The sequence below is a fragment of the Trachypithecus francoisi genome, unplaced genomic scaffold (genome assembly GCF_009764315.1).
Source record: "Trachypithecus francoisi isolate TF-2019V2 unplaced genomic scaffold, Tfra_2.0 Lachesis_group11, whole genome shotgun sequence".
NCBI classification, from domain to species: domain Eukaryota; kingdom Metazoa; phylum Chordata; class Mammalia; order Primates; family Cercopithecidae; genus Trachypithecus; species Trachypithecus francoisi.
Genome location: NW_022681456.1, coordinates 119,716,396 through 119,732,403, shown reverse-complemented (window position 1 = coordinate 119,732,403; position 16,008 = coordinate 119,716,396). Strand labels below are relative to the sequence as shown.

Genomic DNA, 16,008 nt, shown 5'->3' with positions numbered 1-16,008 from the left:
TTCCAGAATTCCTTATAATGAGTTATCCTCATAGATAACCAGTTAGCCTGCCACATAGATTGTGATTCCAAGTACTATGCAAGAGAGGAGAAAGAATTAGAAGAAGGAGGGATCTGAAGGACTAATCAGGAGAGGTAGAAGTAGACCTCTGGTGCTGGTAGTAGTCATTAGTGGGGCCAAGTGCAGGTAGGTAGAAGTGACATCAACAAAAACAACCTTGGGTGATGGGTTTTGGCAGGTGGGACAGAAGAGAGTGACAGATGGGGCTAGAGATGCAGATTGTGAATTATCTATATACAGATAGGAAGTGATACCATGTATGAACAGATGAGCTCACTGATACGATTCATTTATTGGAAAGAGCAGAGAACCTGGTCTTTAGCATTGGGAAGGAATGGTGACTTAGGAATAGTAAAAGCAATTAAGATCTTCAAAAGAAACAAGAAAGGCTCTTCAAGAAAGGGAAACAGAATAGAAGGAATAAAAAAAAAGAACCCTCCCTTCTCTGGCTCTACTGATGCCTTTTCTTCATCCTTCAACCTAAATGCAGTCCTTGGCTCCCTTTCTTCCCACTCTATACCTTTTTTGTGGATGAATTGATCCCAACACACAACTTCATTTATCACCTCAGTGGTTAGGCTCTTAAATCTCTACATCCAACTCTAAAATCTCCCTGAAATTCCAAATTTGAATGTCCAAGAGTTTCTTGTAGGCTGTGTCCACTTAAATGTCACATTTAAGTATTTCAGACATGACACTTTCAAAACAGAAGCTCGTCTCAGATTAGAAATTCCACCCAGAGGCCGGGTGTGATGGCTAATGCCTGTAATCCCAGCACTTTGGGAGGCTGAGGTGGGCAGATCACAAGGCCAAGAGATCGAGACCATCCTGGCCAACATGGTGAAACCCCATCTCTACTAAAAACACAAAATTAACTGGGCATAGTACCATACACCTGTAGTCCCAGCTACTCGGGAGGCTGAAGCAAGAGAATTGCTTGAACCTGGGCGGCGGAGGTTGCAGTGAGCCGAGATCGCGCCACTGCACTCCAGCCTGGCAACAGTGTGAGACTCCATCTCAAGAAAAAAAGAAAAAATAAATTCCACCCAGAATTATTGAATTCTTTACTCATCAAAGGCATCACTGCTGTTTGAAGCAACCAACTTTGAAACTAGAGTTCCCTTTGACTCTTCCTGTATCCCAGTCATTGTGCTAGACTGACCATTGTCTCTTCAGCCCCATTCCCACTCTATTTTGTGTTGCAGAGGCTAGAAGCCTGGGAACTACATTTCCCAGGGCTTGTTGCCAGAAGGTCCCAGGTTGGAGTCTTTCAATGACAAGCAGTTTCATGAGATCTGGGAGATGAGAAAAAGGCAAAGGCTTCTCTGACAGTGGAAGCTGATGTCTGGACTTCATGATTCGCATCGAGATTCACTCAACAATGTCTTTCTATCTCTGGTCCACTCCCCTGCCTCATGAAACCATAATACAAACTGCCAGCTGCCCTACAACACTAATACGATTCCCTATGCCAGAAATGTATGTGACTTTAACTTTTGCCTTTTTAATACCTATACCCTCAAGGCTCAACCTCAAGTCTATTGCCCTGAATGAGGCCTTCTTCGGCTGCTCCAGCACACATAGCTATCATCTTCCATCATCGCTTGTGTTCCCTTGGGACCCCAAGGGATATGATTTGCTTTTTCTTTTTCTTTTCTTTTCTTTCTTTCTTTTTTTTTTTTTAGACAAAGTCTTTCTCTGTCACCCAGGCTATAGCACAGTGGCACAATCTCAACTCACCGGAACCTCCACCTCCTGAATTCAAGCAATTCTCATAATAATCATGCCTCAGCCTCCCTAGTAGCTGGGATTACAGGTGCCTGCCACCATGCCTGGCTAATTTTTGTATTTTTAGTGGAGACAGGGTTTTGCCATGTTGGCCATTCTTGTCTCGAACTCCTGGCTTCAAGTGATCTGCCCACCTTGGCCTCCCAGAGTGCTTGGATTACAGATGTGAGCCACTGTGCCTGGCCAACTTGTTTGTTTTTCTAGAGACAGGGTCTCACTCTGTTGCCTAGGCTGGAGTGCAGTAATGTGGTCATAGCTCCCTGAAGCCTCAAACTCTGGGCTCAAGCAATCCTCCTGCCTCAGCCTCCGCAGTAGCTAGAGCAACTACATGATTTATATTTTTAATACAGGTTGAGTATCTCTTATCTGGAATGCTTGGGACCAGAAGTGTTTCCGATTTTTGGATTAGGGATGCTCAGCCTGTAGTTAACATGTATGAAGCCCTTCTCTCCGACAACTAGATTATAAGCTCCTAGAAGGTAGAGGATTCTATTTTTTATCATTCTGTATTACACCTTTCAATAAATGCTTATTGACAGCCTGATGTGGAATATCAGAAGCTTAATATGGGAAAGTCGTCAAAAGAAGAAAGGGGTAGTTTGGGGGGCCAAGCACAGCACATCTGTGGAGTTGGCTGAGAGGGGCTCCTTATTAACTTCGGATATGGAGGGAGAAATTCTAGTTAGGGGATAAAAGAGGAGAAAGACTGCAGATGCTACACATCATACTGCTGGAGAAGTTTGCCAACAATGAGCAGGAAAAGCAGTAGTAGCCAGAAGATTGATAGGCTTCCAACAAAAGATCTTCAGTAAGAGAATGGAATAGTGCTATTCGTGAGGGAGAGATTAGTCCATTTTGAGGAAATGAACGTTAGAAGCCAGACTTGCCACAACATGAAGGTTTCTTGATGTAAGACCTAGTATGTAATCAAGTGAGGTGTTGAATTGTGAGTACTCTTCACAAGATGTTTCAGTGTTGAAGATGGATATTTAAGTGTTGAAAACATGGACTAGTGCCATTAAGCAGCTCTTTGATGAGGAAGCAGAACACAAAGAATGAGTAGGACTCAACTCGTGAGAAGAGTCAGGAGGGCTTCAGATAAGGGAAAAGCTAAAGATGTGTAGGAGAGCATGCGCCATGATTTATACAAGAGCCAAGACCGCTAGACTGCAGTGGGTTCATACTGATGAACAGTGGAAAATAAGAGCTTCCTAGGTAAAGATGGTAGAAGAACCCGATGAGCAGGGCAAAAGGATGTACCCTTGACTTGTTGAGTGGTCCTTGTAGGCTTTTGCACGTGGATGAATGAGAGAAAATGTAAGTTCTAACATAGTGGTACAGGGCAGAGTATATGGGGAGAGAAAAGTATGCAGGCACAGAGGGGAACTGGGAAGGGTGCTCCTACAGTGCAGGCAGACTATCTGCAACCAGGCTGCCTTCCTGAGCCATTGTAAATCATGGTCGAAACATGTCATTGATGTCACTTCCAGTTTAACCCATTGAACAGGAAGATGAGGTTTGCTGTACACCCCAGTTGCAAAGGTAGACAAACTCACGAAGGTTCACTGCTGTCATTTTGGGTGAATCCGTGATAATGTTGTAAAAGATTCTCTCTTTCTTTGCCTTTCCAATTTTCCAGAAGCTTCACTAAGTTGTCCTATTGTCAGCATTTTTCACTTAACATTTAACTATATCCTTTGAAATTTAAGTTTTGAATAACATTTCCTGGGCCCACAGTCTGGAATGGAAGTGGATATACAGCTCCCGTGAGTCTGTAAAATCTAATCCTGTAAAAGAAAGAAACATATTTACATGGTCTGGACGAAGGCTTTCCTGTATGGTCCTGCAGTAATGCACCGCACGGTCCCAAAGGGTGCTCACTACCTCACAGACATCCTCGACTTTTTTTTTAATAATTAGGATTTCACTTTGTCACCCAAGTTAGAGTGCAGTGGCATGATCATAGCTTACTGCAGCCTCAACCTCCTGGGCTTAAGGGATTCTCCCACCTCAGCCTCCCAAGTAACTAGGACTACAGGTGCACACCACCATACCCAGGTTGTTGTGTTTTGGTTTTCTTTTTTTTTTTTTTTTGGTAGAGGTGGGGTCTCGCTATGTTGCCCAAGCTGGTCTCAAACTCCTAGGTTCAAGTTATCTTCCCACCTTGGCCTCCCAAAGCACTAGGATTATAGGCCTGAGCTACCATGCCTGGCCCTGGTCTTTTTAAATAATCATTTTGCCACTTTTTAGACAGTCAGAGAAAGGGGTACCTTTTCCTCATTTGCACTAAGTTAGCATTAATCTCGGGGTTCAGTAGCTCTCCAGCTGTATAAGATGATGGAGACTTGCTTTATATACAGGCTAGAGTTCAGAGTGAAGACAGCTTTAGGAAAATGGAATCTCTTAACTCCTCCACTTCTTCCAAAGGTTTATGAAAACCCCAGATGAAATCATGAGTGGCCGAACAGACCGTCTGGAGCACCTAGAGTCCCAGGAGCTGGATGAACAAATATACCAAGAAGATGAATGCTGAAGGAACCAACAGTCCACCTCAGCGGGCCAGCAGCCCAGGGAACCCCTGCCCACCAGGATTGCTGGAGGTGTGACGGAGCAGGCGGGCTGAGGAGAGTGGAAAAGGAAGCGACCCAGAAATGGCAGGGACACTTCTCTTGCAGACGAAGAGGGACCCTGGAGCACCTTGGACAAACCACCCAGCAAAGGCAGGGCTGGAATTCTGGCAGAGGGCGTGAGCCTGGGACTCGCATGTCACGTTTCCTTCTCATTTGGAATCTCCATCTGTAATTCCTCACCCTCACCCTTCCACCGTTGTTAGTTTCATGGTGTTTTTGTTTTTGTTTTAAGAACATGCAGTTTGACTCTTCATCATTCATCTAGGGGAAGACATCCGATGTTGTTTTCCTATGGAAATATATATCTATTATATATATATTTTTTGCAAATCTCACAAAGTGCGGCAAGCCCAGCTGGTCAGGAAAGAGAATACTTGCAGAGGGGTTCAGGTTCCTCTTTTTCCTGCCACATGGATCAGGTTTGTTCCTGTTACTGTTGGGTCTTGGCTGAAAAAAAAAAAAAATGCTTTTAAAAAAGATAAAATGAAAAGGAGAGCTCTCTTTTTCTCTCTCTTGCTCTGTTCTTCCCTTGGTCCTCTCTGTCCTCCCTCCCTGCCTGCTGTTGCGATTCAGATGCCTTCTGACAGAGTTCAGCCTCTTGGAGAGTCTTGGGGATTGTTGGCACCTAAACAGAATCAGTGACCTGGGTGCTTTGTGGCCAGCAGCACAGAATCAAACCCACATCCAAGCATTTGGCCACCCATCTGAGGGAGGCCAAAATCATCACAGATGCTGCTGTACTGCAGACAGATACGTGCTAGACCAGCGAGCCACCCCTGAGATGACTGTGAGAACCATGCGTCTAAGGTGTAAGATAAGGATGGAAGGCTGTCCAAGTGACTTGGAAGGCCTCGGCAGCTTGGGATTAGCTTGGGAGTGCTGCAAAGTGGAAAATATGAAAAGACCACACAGGCCCAGCAGTCCAGAAACTGGGCAAAAATATTCTGCAGTGGAGATTTGTTTTTCCAAAGCAGGTAACAGAGGCTGGTGAGGAAAGATCCTCTCTGCTCCATTCCAAAGGCCATCTTGCCATCAGTTTCATGCCTTTGCCTGATTTTTTTTTTTTTTTTCAATTCCTAGCCTTTTTTAAAGTTTCCTGGTCTCCACTGGACACAGCATTGGAGACGGAGGATCCCAAAGGGCAGTCTCAGTTGCAATCAGTGTTTGCCCAGCCTGGGCAGACAGGAAATTCCTCGGATACATTACTTTTCTTTCTTTCATAGCTATGTCTCAGAAAGGACCCTTTTGTGGCTCTTTTTCACCTCAAAATAAGATCAATGGTATCTTGTAAAATGAGGGTAGTGCCACTTCTTAGTATTTTTGATGATAACAGATATTTTTAGAAAGCTGTTTTAGATTTTTTTTTTTTTTCCTTTTCTAGCCATCTAAATTGACTCTTCCAATATAGGTCTCAGAAATCCAACATTTGGAGTACAATTTCTTTTAATCCAGGTTAAACCTGCCTTACAAAGCACCCCCTCCTCGTTCCCCTCTGTTTCCTCCACTCAGCTGGGGGAGCAACTCACAGCTCCTCCAGGATACATATGTGCCCTCAGCAGCAGCTCCCAGGGAAGTTGCCAGACCCCCAGGCTTCTCCCCAGCCTTTTCTGAGTTGAGTCAGACCCATAGAGTTTGGGTCACACAGGCAAGAGGAATTTTCCCTGGGCCTTACTGACAAGGACACCAACCTAGGGTGCGAACAGATGGACTGTGGGTCAAGGACACTGGAATTCAGCTGATCAAGGCTCTCTTCAGCCTTGGTCTGTCCCTGCCTCTTATCAGAGCACAGGTAGACACACGGGCGTAGCCAACCCACTCCTACTGTCACAGGTGCCCCACCATTCGACCTTCCAGGAGGTCAGGGGCCTTCTGTGTGAGGTGAGCAGGTCTCAGTCTGCTTGAATGGTGATGAGATTCTGCTGGATTTCAGCACACTGCAGGTGTCTTTTGAGAGCGTTCAGTAGGACATGGTGATCCCTATTTCAGCCTCTAAGATGACTGGTATTCCATCTCAAATGCAGAGATTAAGCCAAATAGCTGATGTATTGTGAAAGCCACTGATTTTAAGAATGGAGAGAAAGGGATTTGTACCACATCCCTCTATGAATATGAAATCCGAGACCAGGGCATGATGTTGCTCGGGTTAGAGCCTCTCAGTCTGGCCTCTTCACCCAAGTGCAAGAACTCAGTCTCTTACTGCTCAAAGAATCTTACAGTTGAATTACGGAGGGAAATTCCCTTTTGCCCCAAGAGTTTCTATATTTAAAGCAATATCCCAGGAGAATAAGTTAGACTTAGGATGATACCTTCAGCCACTTGAAGAAGAAATAGAAGGCATTCATTCCACTACAGTCTTTATTTCCCATTCAGATACAGGTTGAGCATCCCTAATCTGAACAGTTAAAACCCCCAAATGTCCCAAAATCCAAAACTTCTTGAATGCTATGACACCATCAGTGGAAAATTCCACACCTTAACACCTTTGCTTTCTTCTGGTTCAATGTACACAAATTGTTTTATATAGAAAATTACTTCAAATATCACAAGATTACCTTCAGGCTATGTGTATAAAGTATATATGAGCCATAAGTGAATTCTGTGTTTAGACTTTATGTCCATCCCCAAGATTTCTCATTATATATATATATATATATATATATACAATATTCCAAGATACAAAAAAATTTTAAAATCCAAGACCCAGAACACTTCTGGTCTCAAGCATTTCAGGTAAGGGATATCAATCTGTACTACCAATAATGATTTTTGTAATTCCCCTAACTGCAAATGTCCTCTTCATTTGTTCTTTATGAGAAGACCTGGGTAGTGCCAGCACCTGGATACAGTATTTACAACCTGCAGACCCTAAAGATTTCAGATTGAATTTAGCAAACCTTGATGAAGCACCTGCTGGACGCTGTGAGGCACCCAAAGCTCAATCAGCCATAATCCCTGCTTTCAGAGTTTATATTGTACTTGCCTAATCCACCCAGCATGAAATTTCTCATTTCAACACCAAGGACTAGGGGTGTTGTCAGGGGACAAATCGGAAGTCAGGAGAGGAAAATGCAAAGGAGCCCTGCCATGTGATGGATCTGTACTCTCACTTGGGTCTTGAAGTTCTCATTCGTACATCTCAAGCTAGCCAGGCCGTCTCCTCTGTATCAGAAGAAAGCACTGGTAGTTGGCTAGACTGGCTATGTTGAAGGTAACATGAACTCTTAAGATCTTGACCCAAGGCGACTTGGTCTTGCTTAAGGTGACATCACCCATGTTCCAAATCCTTTGGGGAGGTGAGGGCATCCCCACAGAAAACGAGGAATAACAGACCAGTGGATTTTCTCCTTTCAACAGTATGTTTAGAACCCTCTTATCCAGTGTCTCTTGATACTGATCTCTTGTCCAAATGAGAATGTCGCTTTAGCTGAAATTCAAATGGCTGTGACAATTTACTGAAATGATGAAGTAAACCACCATTCCCACCTTTGACTGCCTAGGCTCCAAGTCTGAATACATTTTTGAAATAGGAACTCCCTTTTGCAAAAAAGAAACCTGGGGGTCAGGGAGGTGAAGTGACTTGCCCTAGGAGCAGACAGCATGCCAAGAACGGAATGAGGATGAGGATCCAGCCTGGGCTTACCTTGTCTGGCCCATTCCCACCCAGGAAACTGAAGATAAAAGATTTGGGAAAACACATCAAGAGAAAGGGGCAGTTTCCTTTGCCCAAGCATTTGGTGCTAGTTAGAGGCTGTTCACTCTCTCCTGCTCCTCTTTGGAGTAGAAATAAAGGCTGTGACATAAGGAAGCCAATGGGGTGGGAGGGGGGACAATAATCCCTGCCTAAAACCCACAGAAGACTAACCTGATACTCTTGACCCAACTGCATCAACACTAAACAACTGCAGACCCCCTGAATCTTTCACACATGCCAAGTGAACATTCTTGATGATTTCTCTTTGTGACTGCAACCACCTGCAAACCAGAACGAATCTAGAATTTCCTTTTCCCCCCCCTTTTTGTTTAGTTTCTAATCTCTTGTTTATGAGGTGTGGGGTTTATAAGGGACTGAATCAAATGAATGTAACAAAAAAGAAAAAAACAAAAACAAAAAAAAATGCCTTTTCTCAGGGCCAGTGAGTTGCAAATAATTTTTAAAGAAAAGCCTATAATTACATCATCTCAATAATTTTTTATAAAAAAAAAAAACAAGTCCAGAGTCTCTGTTTTTAATAATATGAAATGCAGTCAGACAAGGTGCTCTGATGAGGTAAATCCTGTCTCCACTCAATTATGGCATAAAGGGCAGTCAATGGTTTTTCTCTGGCAGGAAGCCTCCACTGCAGAGCAGTCTGCAGGCGATCTTTAGACAAGTGGCACCGGAAAGGTCAGAGTGAACCATTCCGATCTGAGCAGCTGCCACAGGTGGAAAAATGCCAAGAGGAACCCCGATCAGAGATGCTTGGGACCCGTGCTGTGGTGAATGTTTATTAGCTCACTGAGAACCTAGCAATGCCTGGTCCTCACACAATAGAATTGCCCCTTAAATCTGCTGAGATCAGGGGTCTAAGCCTACAAGGTGACGAAGGCTTAAGGGCTGGGATAGCTCCTATGACTAAATACAGGACTGTAATGACCTAGGAAGTCATCACACTGCTCAGAGCCAGCCCACATGCTCAGAATGTCCCAGCCAATCTGACCAACAGAGCCACCCGCCAACCAGTGGGCACTTGGGAGTTCAAGATCAAACATTCTGCACTTGACCAGAACTATCTGCCATCAGAGGTGGGTGGAAACAAGGGGAAGAATGAAAAAGCAAATGCATTGCTGTTGAGCAAATTGGACATAGGTTCGAAATGTCTAAGAAATCAACGGTCTTAGAAAATGTTGTTAGTTTACTTTTGTATTTGGGTTAACCCAGTTACTCTGTGTCCCCTGAGAATGATTGCTGAAATTTGGCCCTATATTCTGTATGATCAGAGCACAGTATCAAATAAGGGTCTAGATATTTTTTTGTGGTGCTAAAAATGCATTCGAAGCTACTATTTCTATAATGCAGCATTAGAGAACTGCTTGAAATGCAAATTATCAGTTCCCACCCCATAAACGGAATCAGAAACTTTGGAGCCGGGGCCGAGCAGTATGTTTTAACAAGCATTCTGGGTGATTCTGATGCACACTAAAGTTTGAGAGTCACTGCTACCAATTTCTTCATCTTAGTGTGAAAGAGAGCTTGTAGCAATTTAAACAATAAACTCAAAATAATTGGTGACAACTAATTTGCATTAATAGTACTCACAATAACGCCGCATTTTCCTAATGGTAGATACACTGTGGAATGAGGCTAAGTGGACACAGAATCACATACCAAAGTCATCGTCTTGTTTCCTCCAAACCTTTTAAGCAATCAGTTTGCTGTAAAGATGAGCTGTTTTAAAGGGTAACTCTAACAGCTGACCTGCCCTTGCAAATTAGAGCACAGCAATTTATCCACTTATGCCCACTTATCTGCCTAACCAGCCTGATCTAAAAAGAAAAATAAAAGGATCATTCTCATCTGCTAACTGACCTTGGCTATCTGTACCCGGAATTATTAAGCAGAGCCCGGATGAGCATTTAACCAGGGCATTTGCAGAGGACTCTAGATCTGCTGGGCTAGACCAGTGCCTCTCAAACCTGAAAGTGCTTATGGATCATCAGATGATCTCAGGAAAAAAAGCAGATTTTGCATCAGTAGTATCTTGTGAAGTCTGGACAGAAGATACATTCTTCTACCCTACTCTCTGGGTGGGGCTTGAGGTTCTGCACTGTTTTTTTTGTTTGTTTTTTTTTTTGAGACAGTCTCGCTCTGTCACCCAGGCTAGAGTGCAGTGGCACGATCTTGGCTCACTGCAAGCTCCACCTCCCAGGTTCAAGCAATTCTCTTTCTCAACCTCCCGAGTAGCTGGGATTACAGGCACCCGCCACCATGTCTGGCTAATTTTTTTTGTATTTTAAGTAGAGATGATGTTCCACCATGTTAGCCAGGATGGTCTCAATCTCCTGACTTCATGATCCGCCCGGCTTGGCCTCCCGAAGTTCTGGAATTACAGGCGTGAGCCACAGCACCTGCCCGAGATTCTGCACTTCTAACAAGCTCCGGGTAGTGCTGATGGTGCTGGTCCAGGGACCACACTTTGAGTAGTGAGAGGGCAGTCTCCCTTCAGACCCTGAAATGCTGACTGTAATGCAAAACTGACCAAACCCCTCTCTTGTTGTTTTCCTCTGTTAATTCTTCCCTAGAATGGTCCCTGGGCCCAGTCCTGCTCTGTGAGACATTTGCTTGTTCCCTTTCAGGACAGCATCAAGAGTAAACAACATGATCAAACGCCTCTTCACCAAGTGAAAGAACAGCTAGCTATTCATGTACTGGACCTTCATATGGACATTCATGACCAGATGCCTCATGGTCATCATTCTTGTGGGAAGCAATGAGAATTCCAAGCATCGCTGCCTCTCAGCCTCTAGCAAGACCGGTCTTGATTGCTGAAAGCAGATAGAACGCTAACATGTTCTTGATGTTCTAAATGGATAGAAAGGATGGATGAGCAGATCTTCCATCCAAACAGTCCAAGATGTTGATATTAAAATCAGATAATCCTGTTTGTTAGGACTTAACAGATTCACTGTTTTCTTATTTTTTTTAATTAAGGCCTTCAGTCTCTGCCAGATTAAGATGGTAGATTTCTGTTAGTAAAAACCACTGAGGAACGTCTGCTTAATCTTGTCTGAGACAATAGAAGACTATTTCCTCTCCCCAGACCCTCTTAGTAATGGCCTCCTGGAGTCCTCTGAGATGTTCATGCCTTTTCCCTCAACCAGAATTTTGGTCATGAGATCCCGTATCAGATCATCCACCTGAGTTGACATTTGTTTCTTCTGATGCCTCTGGGACAGCTAAGTGCTACCTCGGTGGCCCAGCTGCAAGCACTTCTAGAAAAGCAACTAAATGCCTTCATGCAGTGAATTGCTCATGTGCCTCTGTCCCCCACTAGAGCTCTCTAAAGGTAGAGTATTTTATGCACATTCTTACTACCAGCCCCTTGCATGTGGCTGGCGCAAGTTATATGTCAATAAGTGTTTTAAATGGGAGTGAAGTCAGGGAAACTCTCTGTGACCTTAATTTAGGCAAATATTTCTTGAATATGACACCAAAAAATCCACAAAAGAAAAAAATGGATAAATTGGACTTCATCAAAATTAAAACTTGCTCCTCAAAAAACACCATAGTAAGAAAATGAAGATAAGTTATAGACTGGGAGAAAATATTTGCAAGTCATTTGATAAAGAGCTTGTATCCAGAATAAACTTCCACAGCTCCATAAGATGAACAACCCGATTTTAAAATGGTCAAAAGATTTAAACAGACATTTCACCAAAGAATTTATAGAAATGGTTGTTAAGCACACAAAAAGATGCTCAACATTATTAGTCACTAAGGAAAGGTAAATTAAAACCACAGTGAGATCACACAAGTCATCCACAAAAGGCTATAATAAACAGACTGTCAATTCCAAGTGTTGGCTAGGAGGTGGAAAGCTGGAACCCTCATACATTGCTGGTGGGGATGTAAAATGGCACAGCCACTTTGGACAACAGTTTGGCAGCTTCTTAAAAAGTTAAGCATAAATTTGTCATATCCAAAAAATTTCATGCTGAAGTATCTTCTCAAAGAGATGAAAACATGTCCACATAAAGACCTATACACCAATATTTATAGCAGCATTATTTTACTTTATTTTCAGATGGCGTCTCACACTCTGTTGCCCAGGCTAGAGTGCAGCGTTACAATCACAGCTCACTGCAACCTGAAACTTCTAGGCTCAAGCAATCCTCCCATCTCAGCCCCCTGAGTAGCTGAGACTACAGGTATGTGCCACATGCTGGCTTTTTTTTATTTTTTGTAGAAACAGGGTCTCGCTATGTTGCCTAGGCTGGTCTCGAACTCCTGGGCTCAAGTGATCCAGCTGCCTCAGCCTCCCAAAGTGCTGGGATTACAGGTGTGCACCATTGCACTCGGCCCAGCAGCATTATTCATGATAGATCATGCCTGTAATCCTAGCACTTCGAGAGGCTGAGGTGGGATGATCATTTGAGCTTAGGAATTCGAGACCAGTGTGGGCAACATAGTGAAACCCCGTCTCTACAAAAAATTTAAAAATTAGCTGGGTGTGTTGGCACACACCTGTGGTCCCAGCTACTTGGAAAGCTGAGGTGGGAGGATCGCTTGAGCCCAGGAGGTTGAGGCTCCAGTGAGCAGTGATCATACCACTACACTCCAGCCTGGGTGACAGAGGAAGACCCTGTCTCAGAAAAAAAAAAAAAAAAAGGCCAGGCACAGTGGCTCACACCTGTAATCCCAGCTACTCGGGAGGCTGAGGCAGGAGAATCGCTTGAACTGGGAGGTAGAGGTTGCAGTGAGCCAAGATCATGCCACTGAACTCTAGCCTGGGCCGCAGAGCGAGACTCTGTCTCAAAAAAAAAAAAAAAGAAAAAGAAAAAGACAAAAACCAGAAACAATCCACACATCCATCAACTGGTGAATAGATAAATAAAATGTGGTAGATCCAGGCAATGGAATACTACTTAGCAACAAAAAGGCAACAAACCATTGATAGATGCAATAACATGAATGAAACTCAAAAGCATATTAAGTTAAAATAAGCCCATCACAAAAGACCACATGTTGTCTAGTTTCAGTTAGATAAAATTTCCAGTAAAGGCATATCTATAAAGACAGGAAATGAGTATTTACTTGGGGATGGAGGTGGGAGTGGGGATTGAATGGAAACAAGCAAGGGGGAACTTTTGGAAATAATGGAAATGTTCTAAAATTGGATAGTCATGATGGCTGCACAAATCTATACGTTTACTAGAATTTATTGAACTGTACCCTTATAAAGAGTATGTTTTATGGTACATAATTTTACTTCAAAAATGCTGTTAATACAAAAAAAAAGGAAAAAGAAAAAAGTCTTCATAAATCAATTATGCCGGTTATATGGTAAGTGGGACTGTCTTCAGGAGCTGCACACAGGACTCAAATAAAGGAACTATAGAAAAATATACTAATAATATAATATACTAATAAAAATGAAACATTAAGAGAAATCGTGACAGCAGGAAATCATCAACTATGTTCTGTTCATCAACTAACCTCCCCAGGGCTGGGCCTCTCAACAGTCCAGGGAGTCTGAGTAAACCACAATCTCTCAGAAATACTTTATGGACACCCCAAAAGAAACCCTAGAAACACACAGCCCGTGATGGCCACCCCCTGCCAGTATCAGGTGGCTCCAGGCAGTTGTATAGGCAGCGGCCCTAATTTGAACTGGTAGCCTAGGATATTGGAAGACCATTGGATGCTGAGACTCCAAGTCATAGATTCTTAAAGCTACACAGCAACATAAAGGCCAACTGAATCAGTAGGTGTTTGGTTATGTGTGACCCCAGGGCTTCCCAAAGGGAATAAGAAGTAATGAGGGGGAAATGCCTCAAGAATGAAGCTGGCAGCCTGAGAAGGACCCAACTGAAATCAGACGATGGGAACACCAAGCAGGGAGATGGTTTAATACACCTGTGGGCTGTTGCTCTTCAACTATGAAATTAACATCTATTTAGTTGGAGTGGAGAGCAAATGATTTTTTACTAACAACAATGATGCGACTTTTAGCCAGGTGTGGTGGCTCATGCCTGTAATCCCAGCACTTTGGAAGGCCAAGGCAGGTGGATCACGAGTTAGGAGTTTGAGACCAGCCTGGCCAACATGGAGAAACCCTATCTCTACTAAAAATACAAAAATTAGCTGGTCATGGTGGTGCATGCCTGTGGTCCCAGCTATTTGGGAGGCTGAGGCACGAGAATGGCTTGAACCCGGGAGGCGGAGGTTGCAGTGAGCCGAGATTGCACTACTGCACTTCAGCCTGGGTGACAGAGCGAGACTCTGTCTCAAGCACAACAACAAAAAATGATGAGACTTTAATGTACAAAATAAGAAATATGCACTGAAAATGTCACGTTTTTATTTTATCTAAAACTATCTCAAAAGATAGTATCTTTCCATTCATAACAGTCATGTATAAAAGATAGAGATATATTCCATGTCTACTACAATGGAAAACATCTTCAAAATGTGTTTTAAAATGATTTCCTCTGTCTGTCATGTTGGTAAAATGTTTTTCACTGTTCTGTAGTTCATATTCCCTCTTCTCTTTCCTTTTATGAATATCTGAACTAGGCAGCCTCTTGGGAAGTGTATGAAAGACTTTTAAAATTAGATAATAAAATAAATCACTCATTCCTGATAAGTAGCATTATACAGTCAATCATTTTTTCCTCAGAACTTTAGTCTATTGCAACCGTAGGGAAAGCATTTTGAGGCCATGGTCTCAGAGCCAGGTGAACAGCCTGCAATCTCAGCACATGCTTTGCTATGTGTGGAGCAAAACTGTCATTAGAGATAGGGCAGTACCAGAAAGGATGTTCGTTTTGTCCACCTGCGAATTCTGTCTGATGGGCAATGTCTGAACGTCAATGTCCAAATTTCATTTTGCCAGTTACATCAGGAATTCTAGACAGAGACTAGAATTGGTACCAAGTTCACTGGTACCAAGTTTCTGCTTTATTCCCTTCTGATTTAGTGTCCCTGACACAGGCTGGTGCCCAACACAGCTGGCTGCTGGCTGGCCTGAGAGCAATAGCACAGGACACTTACACAGGTGCAGTCTGCAGTCAGAGTGCCCGGATCCAAGTCCCACACCTGCTGTCATTAGCTATGTGACTATGTGACCTCAGGCCATGAACTTAACCACACTGTGCCTCAGTTTCCTCAAACGCAAAATCGGGTTGATAATAATAGTGCCCACCTCAGAAGGAAGGTTGTGGGGATTAAAGGAGGGATTACAGAGAAAGTGCTTAGAAAAGTGCACAGCACATTCCATGTTAACTGCTATGATTTCTATAATTTAGTCTGGATCTACTGAGCCACCAACCACTGCTTCACTCAGACCAGCTCTGCTCTTATCATTTCTACACATTGGGATTCCACCAAAAGACACCTTCTCATAAAAAAAAGTTTCCATGGTTTTTGTTTTGTTTTGTTTCAGTTTGAACATCATGGAAGGATTGCAACCCCCTCACTTTACAGATGAAGGGTCAGAGGTCCAGCGGGGTGAGAGGCTACCCCGAGTCCTCCCATACCCTGGGGTAGTCTGGGCCTGGGCCCCCACCTGGCATCCTCACTGCACCTCCCTTCATGGGGCCACATTCTCAGTCTCGAAGAGCACCTGACCCTCGGTGATACTTATTTGTGGCAATGGACTCAACCCAAGGGAAATATTGGCTTGACTCAGGTTCACAGAGAATATTTTGATCTGATTTTGTTCCAGTTCAATAGCTTTAGGAAATGTGTAGGTTTCATTCTATATAAAATTAGTATGCCATGCTCTTTGATTTTGTTTTCTCATTCTTTTTAAGAAAGTCCTGACTCAGCTAC

General features: G+C 43.4%; 1 protein-coding gene and 1 long non-coding RNA gene across 6 annotated transcripts in view; one reads left to right on the top strand and one right to left on the bottom strand.

Annotated features, from left to right (window-relative positions):
- The window catches only part of ETV6 (ETS variant transcription factor 6), a 255,374-nt gene extending 246,704 nt beyond the window's left edge, over nt 1–8,670 (top strand). For all 4 annotated transcript variants that reach the window (XM_033222848.1, XM_033222846.1, XM_033222845.1 and 1 more), the window contains one exon: nt 4,276–8,670. In XM_033222848.1, the coding sequence (XP_033078739.1) occupies nt 4,276–4,381 (106 nt within the window). In that variant the 3' untranslated portion in view covers nt 4,382–8,670. The remainder of the gene's footprint in view (nt 1–4,275) is intronic.
- The window catches only part of LOC117090509, a 148,093-nt gene that overhangs the window by 7,879 nt on the left and 124,206 nt on the right, over nt 1–16,008 (bottom strand). The window lies entirely within an intron of this gene.